The sequence below is a fragment of the Sinocyclocheilus anshuiensis genome, unplaced genomic scaffold (assembly GCF_001515605.1).
Source record: "Sinocyclocheilus anshuiensis isolate Anshui unplaced genomic scaffold, SAMN03320099.WGS_v1.1 scaffold2786, whole genome shotgun sequence".
In the NCBI taxonomy this organism is placed as follows: Eukaryota; Metazoa; Chordata; class Actinopteri; order Cypriniformes; family Cyprinidae; genus Sinocyclocheilus; species Sinocyclocheilus anshuiensis.
In genome coordinates, this window is record NW_015548182.1 from 105,905 (window position 1) to 117,652 (window position 11,748).

Consider the following 11,748-nt stretch of genomic DNA (forward strand, 5'->3'; position numbering starts at 1 on the left):
TTTTAATTGTAATATTAAATTACCTTTATTTTCCAAAAAATAACATTTGTTTAATTTTCATTACTTAAAAGATAGATTAAATGAATGTTTTATGCCTTAAAAAAATGTAAATACACAATTTCTGAGTAAAAAATCATAAGTCTATTGTAAGAATAAATGAAACTTGTTTTATGCTTTCAAATAATTAGACATGCTAAAACAGAATTTGGTTAAAACATAAGGTTGGAAAAATAAAACATTTCATAGGGCCCTAAACATGTAATATTTGTTAAACTTTTAATAAATTTATTTTAAATTGTTTAAGTTTCATGATTTTAATTAATTCGACATGCTTTTTGATTAATAAAATGTAATTTAACCATTAAAAAGGAGTCCAGAAAAAAAAAAAACGGATAAATAAACTCATCTTCTTCTTAAAGGAAATCCCCCCTTTCCATTTGGGCAAACTTGCAGTGAAGCGTCCCGAGCTGATATCCACAAGTTAGGCAAAATTTATATTTCAAGTACTTTGCACTAGAGTGACATGAAGAGGTTTCACTGGTGGCTGGTGAATGGATTACTAGAGCGCATGCAATGCAGCAGTTTCCTGAGAAGCTCTCATTTGTTCAATGAGATTCATTAACCATTCTTACATTTGAGAAATGGATAAATTGAAGATCAGTGGTTGATCAGTAAAGCTTTTTGATACCCCTGTATATAGCCTTACTTATAGGTATTCGGCCAAGATGTGATATCAAATTACACACATGTATACAATTAAATACATGGAATATAATTGGAAAATTATAAATATTAAAATTATTGCAGAAACAAGTCAAATCATTTTGTTGTTGTTGTTTTGTCTGAGTATGCTATTTATAACCAATCTCAAATTATTGCAGTGATGCCCAAGGGAATTTAGGCATCATTATGCTTATGAAATATGACAAAATGTTCATTTTGAGATGACAGTTGAGGAAAAAGTTAAAGTAGATTTGACCAAGTCATGGGAAACACAATAAACTATGCATATTCGAATCTCTACTGTAATCTAGCACTCTCAATATAAGTTGGTGATACATAAAAGGCAAATGTCATTTAAAATCAGGAAGTGGGTGAACAAATATTAGTTCACTGAAAGATACAAACAAATAAAACACATTAACATTTTTTTTTAATAAGGCATTTACTTGTCAACTCACTGTAAATACTTGTGACATAGTATTTATGACACAAAATACCTTTTATCAGGCAATGGTTAAACACCTCAAATAAGCCAAGTGGCCCATTAACCAGCCTCAACGATTGGTTCAAGACCAGTTAATCATTCTTGGAAGCACAGAAAAATGAAAGGCATGGCTGCATTTTTTTAAACCAAAGGTTTAATTTAAGATTACAAAATACTTTACAAAACCTTACAAAAAGCATTAGAAAATATAAAAAAAATTGAGATGATCCTGGAGAAATGTATCAAAAGATGGAAAACCTGGCTGTTAACAAACATGGGTGAATTAAACAGTGTCAAGACGACATATTGCATTGGTACCATGTATAAAACATTAGGCTCTATGGCTTTCAATTCTGAGACCTTATTGCTATTCAATGTAAACTGCATTTGGACCAACTTATGATTTGCATTTGCATAAAGGAGGCAAAATGATACACCAACCTGAAAAGAAACTATTAAAAAAAAGGGGGAAAACAAAATAAATGATTTTTTTTGTATTAGTGCTTTCAATTGTGTTAAGACATTCTCTGAAAAGCTGAGTTTGCCTTTCTAACAGTTGGTCAAATGAAACGAAATCCAAACTTGTTTAAAGCCTCAGAATATAACATAGAAGTAAACAAAAAGCAAACAAATAAGACTGAAATGGTAGCCTACAGAAAAGCTTCTTCAAAATAAGAGGCATAGTAACCAAAATACTTCTCATATACAGGTAAAGTACCCAAAATGCAAATAGAATATCAAAAGCTTCTTTGTAGATCAATAATTGATTCACAAGTATTCAAGCATTTTCCAGGTTTCCATTTTGTTCATTACAAACATACACTAATTGTGGTCCACTACTCAAAACACAGAACTGTTCTAAACACACTAAACTACACTTCTGATGTGGTTTTACACTGGCTCGTCCATCTCATTTTGGAATGGCAAAGATATGTAAACTCCAGTTTAAGGCATTTTTGAGCTGCAACCCTTGGAACTTCATAAAGAAGTGTGGTAAACAAATGTAAGAACCACAATTTATTTTCCCTATGAAAAAAAAAGAGAGGGAGAGAAAGCATTTTCCAGGTTTCCATTTTGTTCAATTACAAACATACACTAATTGTGGTCCACTACTCAAAACACAGCACTGTTCTAAACACTAAACTACATTCCTGATGTGGTTTTACACTGGCTCGTCCATCTCATTTTGGAATGGCAAAGATATGTAAACTCCAGTTTAAGGCATTTTTGAGATGCAACCCTTGGCACTTCATAAAGAAGTGTGGTAAACAAATGTAAGAACCACAATTTATTTTCCCTATGAAAAAAAAAAAAAAGAGATGAGACGAAATGAGAGACATTGCACAGTCGCCTAGTGACTGAGGAGTATAACAACCATCTTCCTAACTAGCTTTTGGGCACTTTGGAGTATCAGGCAGACTGGCTGATGTCAAGTATAACTGGCTGGTGAGATGTTGCTTTCTGAGATTTTAACTTAGCATTCACTTGCCATAATACTGCACGACATATTCTTACAGATTCACCAGTGTGCGCAAGGACACACATGCTCCACTCGGTTCACACAATGTTCAGCAGCCAAACATAAAATACACAACACGCACATACAGACACTTTCTGCATTTCAAGATGAGCAATGCCAACCACAGGTGAGGCGCTTTGTTGCACTGGAAAGCAGATGATAGTCTATTAGTCTCAATCAAGCACGGATCCCTATGAGAGACAGAGAGAGAAAAAGAAAACTCATTAAAACTCACATATCTTCATTCTGAGAAAGTAACAACATTAGTCTCTATTTTGAACCTCTCAAAATTTTTTTTTTTTTAATATATATATATATATTACATATACACAGTGTGCATATATTTCATTAATAAATGACAGAATAGATCAATTCTAAATATAGAGATTCTTGCATCTATAAAACTACATTTTATATAAATAAGTATACCTATTTTTAGAAGTGATATACACACATATACCCCCGGTTTCACAGACAAGGCTTAAGCTAGTCCCAGACTAAAATGCATGTTTGAGCTGTCTCAACTGAAAATATCTTGCTTTGACACATCTTAAAATATGTCAGTGCCATTGTTCTTTGTCAAGATTCACACCTGTAACGTTTTCTTCTAAGGCATTTTTTGTAAAAGCTTCTTAAATATCCTAATTTAACTAAGGCCTAGTCCTGGCTTAAGCTAAGCCCCATCTGTGAAACCGGCCCTAGATGTTTTATTTTATTGACTAAAAGTGCAAAATAAAAATTTGATTAAAGGACTAAAATGAAAACTTTATGAAAATATACTGATCCTCAGGCCATCCAAGATGTTGCAGCGCAGCAGTAGACTCGGTGCAGAAACGATCTCTGCACTGCTGCAGACGCACCACTCCTAAACGCACTGCCGGACCGCAACCGTGTGCAGTGAACGCTTTAATCCGTTAACATGAGCACGACTATGAGATGGACACTTGCTTCTTGCACTATGTGTTGCACTTTACTTTTGCTTTAAAAAGAGGATTTTAAAGAAATTTGGATTTCATTTGGTTTAATAAAATATAGTTTAATAAAATATTCTTAAGTAAAATTGTTGATTTTTGTGGGAAATTAATCGTTTAGATTAATCGATAAATTAGTCGATAGATTAATCAAAATAAAAATAGTTGTTAGTGGCAGCCCTAGTCTCAACTGAAAATATCTTGCTCTGACATATCTTAAAATATGTCAGTGTCATTGTTCTGTGTCAAGATGCACACCTGTAATGTTTTCTTCAAAGGCATTTTTGTAAAAGTTGCTTAAATATCTTAATTTAACTGAGGCCTAGTCCTGGCTTAAGCTAAGCCCCGTTTGTGAAACCGGGCCATAATATGCTATTTCCTTATTTAAAAAAGAAAAAAAAGCAATTGCGAAAATAAACTTTTTTGTCTTACCTTTTTCACATGTGCTATCCTGCTTCTCCTGAGCGAAGTTGAGTCTGTTCTGCTCGACAGCAGTGCCGTTGGACTCTGGGCTGTTGCTGCGTGAAGGATTGCTCTCCCCATTCTGATAGACCATATCCAGATGCTGCTGGGCCAGTTTTAGGTGTCTACGCAGGCGGTCAATATCTCGCGATGACGACTCATCACCAAAAGACTCCCGACCTGAGTCCAAGTTATACTCCGGTTTCAATCCCATGGACAGCTTGTCTTTTTTCAGTGCAGTGTGGTACCCTGGTGGGGCTGTGGGCACCTGTCTGCATATGGCGCCACGGGGGCGTGCAACGCTGTGGTGGCGCACGCGTCGCCGAAAAACATCACGGATTCCACTGAGGCCCAAATGAAGAATCTCCAGCACCGTGAGAGACAAGCAGAGACCGCTCACGGCATACATGATCAGCAGGAAGATCGTTTTCTCCGTGGGACGTGACACAAAACAGTCCACCGTGTGTGGGCAGGGGCTGCGAGTGCACACGTACGAGGGGGCGACCTCGAAACCATACAGAATATACTGGCCGAAGAGAAAGCCCACCTCGAAAACAACCCGAGATAGAAGCTGAAGGATGTACACCTTCATGAGCCCATCCCGTTTTATCCTCCGCCGGCCGTCGTGTTTAGGGGCGGGCTTCTCAGGAGCTTTCTCTTTCTCGGGCAGGATCTCCTCCATCATCATGGGATCTTCCTCACCGTTGTCCTCAGCCTCCTCATAATCACGCTTGGCTCCACGTTTAATCATGGGCATGCGTTTCCTGTTACTCGGCTTGTACTCATCATCATTCATGCGAGCGATCTTGTGCATAGCAAAGCCCAGGTACATAATAGTGGGGGTCGTGATCAAAATGATCTGAAAAACCCAAAACCTTACATGAGAGAGTGGTGCAAATGCATCATAGCAGACATTTTCGCAACCAGGTTGCTGGGTGTTACACGCAAATTTGCTCTGTTCATCGTAGTATATCGATTCTCCCCCCACAACAGTCAACACAATGCGGAAGATGATAAATAATGTGAGCCAGATCTTGCCCACGAAGGTGGAGTGGTTGGAGATTTCATCCAACAGCCGCGTAAGAAAGCTCCAGCTCATCGTGCTTCGAGAAGAACCGCCGTCTCAGTCCTGCAGGAGAACAAGACATTAACTATTAGAAATTTAAAAAAGCAACAAAAAGAGAATTTAAGACATGAGCACATTACGTCCAATAATAAATATGGCATGAATATTCGTTATTCAATTGTACAGGTAGTTGTTGTCTACCTGCCTACAACAACTGACAAAAGTTGACTATTCTGAGGAGATGAGGTGCTGATTCAATGTTAAGAACTCCAAATCATGAACAAGACATTTACAGCTTTCCATGCATCTTAGCAAAATGACAATGAACAATCTGTATGACGTGCTTTACTCTTAAGATTCACTAGATGGAGCTAAAAGGTCACTTTTCTATCAAGCTCTTTCACAGAAACAAGTCAGCTAAGCAAAAGGGTGAGGAAAATAAAATATTACAGAAAAAAGAATAATTAATCTAATAAGAACCATTTTAACTATATTTAAATGAATGAAAAAAAAAAAACATGTTCTTTTGCCCTTACAGGAAGAAACATTTGAGATTGAATGTCCTAAAATATACATTTAAAATACACATTTACTTCAAATTCACCTCACTTTGCATAAAGTCTTTCAATAAAAAAAAAGAATTAATCTTAATTATGTTTGGATAAGACACAGGTTTACAGAAGGACCAAAGAAAAAAAAAATTAGCTTGAGGCATTTACCACCTTAGTGTTATCTGACCTCTAGTGTGTAACACCTACTTATTAAAACATTCAGTTACTCTAGTGCAAATAGAGCATGGGTCTCATGTAGACTTGAGACACAAAGAAAGAAATTCATTTTCCCATTTTGGACAACTAAAGGCCCAGAAGTCACTGTGGAATTGGCAGCCCTAACAAAGTAAATTCAAAACAGGCAACCAATTGAAAATAGTTTGGTCACAAACTGAGTGCAGCTACTTTAAGTGTAGAGAGAGGATGGGGGTCATCTGCCGGTCTAATCAAACTGTGCAATCCACACAGACTCCTTCAAGTAAACAAAAGGCACTTCAGGCATGGCTCTGAGTGTGACTTAATTTTTCCACAAAGTTCAGTGTGTGAATTTATCAAAACATCTGTAAAGACTCACTAGGGTTCCCTCTATTATTGACCACGGACTTCCTATGACTTTGTTCTTGATTAGTGGATGAGTATTTTCAAAGCAGCGCTGGGGAATTAGATTATAGATTTAAGAGACACATTTTACTTGATTAGTATAGTATTGAAGTATAACAAATGTCTCCAATAAGACCCTTAAAAAAAAAGTACATTCTAAATTACTTGATTTATCCGTTTCCACAACCATGAGAACCTTGACTCTCACTCCAGTCCAAGCCTAAATTCAAATACAATTCATAGGAACTGGTGGTGACGTGCTGCCAATGGCCACAACTTCTGTCCAAGTGTTTATTAGAGACAGTTGCATGAAGTGAGGGACACGCTGTTGTGGTAGAGAACACAGACTATGAGTGCCATTTAAAGGCTTCAAATCACTATAATTTGTACTCTGTACAAAGGGCCATATCCGATTGCCGGCAGCAGTACAATTGTGTGGTTGTCGTTTGCAACATTCCACAGCTGGTGCCCAGTTGGCCCTCAAATTACACATCAGCAGGGCCCCAAACAGTCTCTACGCTTACAACACACCTAGCTTGGCGATCTTATAAAGGTGTGATCTTACAACTGGGCGCGCACACTTTTTGGTCGATGAATGACAAATAGTCATTGATGTAGTACTAGACAAAGACTTTATCTGCTGCTTTAATTACTTTAGATAAATGATTTAAAGGCATAATCGGGATGGAAAGAGATTAAGAAAGAAAAAAAAGTTTAGATTCTAAACATAGAAAGACCAGCAGAATTGGACTTGAATAACTGTACATGTGAACTTCAAAGGGAGAGTGGCAAAAAAATTACGATTTCGATAAATATTTAACTCTACTCAAGCGCAAGGTGTCGATATGGACGCGCGCGAACGGTGGAGCGCTTTTAACGTTAACGTTACCTGAGGTGAATATTTTTTTGCTCAGCAGCGTGGCTGCGTTTCAACGCCACTTACAGAAGAACAAGATTGCTCTTTAATATCAATCACAGAAAGACGTTTCGTCGTACAGCTACTAACGGTTTTTCCTTTATCCCTCTACATTTAAGCGAAAAAGCCCATCCAGTTGTAAGTCTACAATTGTTCTCCGACTGACGCAAGACGCGACAGTCCCTTATAAAACAACTTGAAGACACTAATTCAACTCCAATGGTGCTGTTAGTGACAAAATACGAGCACGAACTTCCCACCCAACAACCGATAACGCAGAAATTGGCAAAAAATAAGCTATTTTGTTGGGTATGCGCGAGCTGTCACCAAAAAAATCCGTTGGCCGCGTCACTGGCGAATTTCAGTCAGTTGAGGAGCGGGAAAAAAACATACCTCGTTAAATCGATGTCCACACTTTTCCTCAGTCCTTCGTAATAGTTTGTACGAACGCTTGAAATATCACCACATCCCTCAGCTATCTTTGACGATGAAAGTCACCCAAAACCACCCATTCGGACTATTGTAGTATGTGCGCCCACCACACGCCATCAGAAACAAAGAGGCTACTGGCGCTCCTCCCGCCTGCGTACCCCACCCCCTTCCAGGCCTGAGTATGAAATTTGATATAGTATAGTCTGATATAGTATATATTTTGTTTTAGCTCATACTCTACTGTCACATGCTTGATTTGCATCCATCACATATTTTGAAGAAATGTAAAAAAAAAAAAAAAAAAAAAATCTAATTTTAAAAAAACCCATTCGGACTATTGTAGTATGTGCGCCCACCACACGCCATCAGAAACAAAGAGGCTACTGGCGCTCCTCCCGCCTGCGTACCCCACCCCCTTCCAGGCCTGAGTATGAAATTTGATATAGTATAGTCTGATATAGTATATATTTTGTTTTAGCTCATACTCTACTGTCACATGCTTGATTTGCATCCATCACATATTTTGAAGAAATGTAAAAAAAAAAAAAAAAAAAGTCTAATTTTACAATAGCCCATTACATGAATTAGCTTGTTTAAGTGGCAGCATGTACCCCATATTATTGATTTTCAATGTCTGGTTAATGGGGGCTTTTATTTGTAACTGTAAAGTCACAGATTCATAGTGATGGATGGACCAATACTAACGTATGCATGTTGCATTCAGAAGATTGATTCTTTCAATGTTTAATTTAATGTTTTGCTGTTTAAACTAACAATTTTATTATTTAGCATGAAAAATTATGCACCTCATACAAATGATTTTTCAGCAAATAGTTGTGTAGGATAGAAACAACGGCTACATGTCTGCATCTAAGTAAAACGCATACCCAATCTTATAAGAAAACAGTTTTATGAGGTGGCGATTTCATGTAAATTTGTATGATGTGATTAGAGCGGAAATGTACGTAAACTAAACATGAAGGTCCCTAACCCCACGCCTAAATCTTAACATCGGTGAGGTGTAAGCACATTGACAAAGTCAATATCGTATGAATTAGCCACCAATTTGCTAAAATGTAAAATAGTTACAGATTGCCATAAAAATGTGTTGAGTATTCAGATTATTGCCAGTAATCAAACTACTTTGATTGAGATCTTTACATGCAAATATCTTCCTTTGTGCTCCATAGAAGAAAGTCATATTGGTTTGGAATGACATGAGGGTGAGTAAATGATGACAGGCTTTTCATTTTTGGGTGAACTACTCCAAATGCAATACTTAATTAGTCTCTTTATCACATTACAAGGGTGAATGTAAAAGTAGTACAGGATTGCATTTTGGTGACTGTATGTTTTACAGTTCCTAACTATGTCACCAACTTTTAAAAATCAGTCATTGAAAACGTACTCGGAAACCGTATCTCAGGGAACCGAGGTTACATTAGTAACCGAGTGCGTTCCCTTTCGATACTACACTCGTACTGCGTCTGCTAGACGCATATGGGAACACAGTACAATCACGCCGTGCTAATGTAGTGGAACGACTAAAGGTATAAAACTTCCATAAGCAACCAATGCCCATAGAGAAGTTAACAATAACCCAAGGCTAAGACGGGCTGAGCTTCCCGAGGTCACACCCGGCCTGGTTAATCGTTCCAGAGTACTCCTGTAACTTATACACCCAGGGGTCGAGAGCTAACAGGTGAAACAATGCCAGAGAACTTGAGCGTTATACGGCCAAGTGCTCTCTGCCAGATCTGTTTATGCAGCGCATGTCACTTCAAGCAGAAAGGACCCTGGCCTGCAAGGCCGGGACTTCCAGGTTATAAATCCTTGCGAATGTGGACGGCGAGGCCCAGACGGCCGCCTCACAAATATCCGCAATGGACACACCACTGGATCATGCCCAAGACGAGGCGATGCCTCTAGTCGAGTGGGCCCGTACTCCAATGGGGCATTGGAGGCCCAAGAAAGAGTACGCTAGCGAGATGGAGTCTACTATCCATCTAGAGAGTCTTTGCTTCGTGACCGGAAGCCCTTTGGTGCGGTTACCGAAGCTGACAAAGAGTTGTTCCGACTGCCTATAGGGGGCGGAACGCTCAATATAGATTCTCAGAGCTCTGACGGGGCAGAGCAGAGATAGCCTCTTCAGTTGGAGGAAGCGTAGAGAGCGTAATGACCTGTGCGCTGAACGGAGTGGAGAGCACCTTAGGTACGTAACCGTGCCTTGGTTTCAGGACGACTTTAGTGTCGTTAGGCCCGAATTCCAGGCAGGCAGGGATAATAGAGAGCACCTGCAGGTCCCCTATTCACTTTACTGATGCCAGTGCTAGAAGCAGAGCAGTCTTCAGCGATAGAGACCGAATGTTGGCAGACTGTAGTGGCTCGAAAGCGGAGCCCTTCAGGGCCCTCAGCACAGTGGGCAGATCCCATGAAAGGACGGTAGGGGGACGAGGCGGATTTAGCCTCCTAGCACCCCTTAGGAAGCGGATGACCGCGCTGTTTCTGCCCACCAATTGTCCCTCACTAGGAGCATGAGAGGCCGCTATAGCTGCCACATAGACTTTGAGCGTGGATGGGGAACGTCCCTTATCCAGCAGCTCTTGCAGAAATGACAAGTATGAGGGTCTTTGCCGCAGTTTAAACACCAAGCGGAGAAAAAAAGACCACTTTAAGGTGTAGAGGCGTCTCGTAGACGGAGGTCTAGCCTCCGAAATTATGTTTAAGACTCGCTCTGGGAGGCTCGAAGGCTCCCGTCGAGCGGCCAGTGGTGCAGGGCCCATAGGTCGGGCTGAGGATGCCATATTGTCCCGTTCGCTTGAGAGAGGAGATCCTGTCTCAGCGGAACAGGCCAAGGGCCCGCTATCAATAGCTGAGTTAGCTCCGATAGCCACAGGTGGTTCATCCAAAGGGGGGCTACCAGGAGAACCCTGTGTTCTCTTTCCCTCACTCGCCTGATTACCTGTGGGATCAGAGTGATCGGGGGAAAAGCATAAAAATAGCGTCCACTCCCCTGAGGGGACCTTGCTCCTTGATAACATGTCCGCTCCTTGGTTCAATTTGCCTGGTATATGCGCTGCTCTCAGCGAGCGCAGGTTGGGTTGAGCCCATTCTAAGAAGCGCTCAACCTGAGTTGGAGGCATCTGTTGTGACAACTGTCCTTCTGCAAACTATCACTATGGCCACGCCCTGTTCCATCTAGACGGAATTTTTTCCGGGGTCCAGGGCTGTTACACAGGCACGCCACGCATGGGATGGAACCCGTGGTTTCAACCAGCGCTGAAGGGGGCGTATACAAAGCAGACCCAACTGTAGCACTGGTGATGCCGACGCCATGAGGCCCAGCATCCTCTGAAACGCTTTGAGAGGGCGAGTGGTACCCATTGGAAGCCTGACTCGCTCTGAGCCTGGTGAACCGTTTCTACGGCTCATATCGCCAGCAAATTCATCGCCTCTGAGCGCAGGACGTGTGCATCTTTGCTCTAAACTGAGGTGGGAACCACGCAGTTGAATCATGGGGTATTCGAGCGAATTGCAGTGAATAACCTCGTTTTATTGTCTCCAACACCCAGTTTGGCACTACAGGGATGGCCTGTCAGGCCTCAGCCCATGTGACAAGGGGTTGGATTAAATTGAGAGTCTGGTCGCCGTATGGGGACCCCACACTCAGAAGAGAAAATTTGCTTTTCCCTGAAAATGCTTTCAGAAAATGCTTCGCTAGACTTAATGCTCTCATAGCAGAGCAGTCAGCCCCCGTGCGCGCTGCCTCAGCGTGGGCGTGGCCCAGACGCGTCCAATTTGAAGCTGTCAGTGATAATAATCATTAGTGACAGCATCTCTTTTAATCCGCCTAAAAAAGATCAAACCGCTCATTAGAAGAGGAGTTTTGATGATCTTTATGTGCAACACTCAGGCAGATCAAAAATGCTGCACGCATTCTCTCAAATCCGCTCATAGCGGATGAGGGGAGGGGCGGGGCCGTCATTATTCAAGAAGGCGAGCCGCGAGCAAAGCAGAGTGAGAC

The 11,748-nt window shown here is 40.6% G+C and overlaps 1 protein-coding gene across 1 annotated transcript; it reads right to left on the reverse strand.

Moving 5' to 3' along the window:
- Nucleotides 1–2,273: 2,273 nt before the first annotated feature.
- LOC107704825 (gap junction gamma-1 protein-like) lies at nucleotides 2,274–7,891 on the reverse strand. The gene is made up of 3 exons (XM_016507850.1): nucleotides 7,686–7,891; nucleotides 4,130–5,288; nucleotides 2,274–2,917 (listed from the first exon to the last, which is right to left on the reverse strand). The coding sequence occupies exons 2-3, from the start codon at nucleotides 5,256–5,258 to the stop codon at nucleotides 2,904–2,906; spliced, it is 1,143 nt and encodes a 380-aa protein (XP_016363336.1). The 5' UTR covers nucleotides 5,259–5,288; nucleotides 7,686–7,891; the 3' UTR covers nucleotides 2,274–2,903.
- Between the last annotated feature and the right edge of the window lie 3,857 nt (nucleotides 7,892–11,748).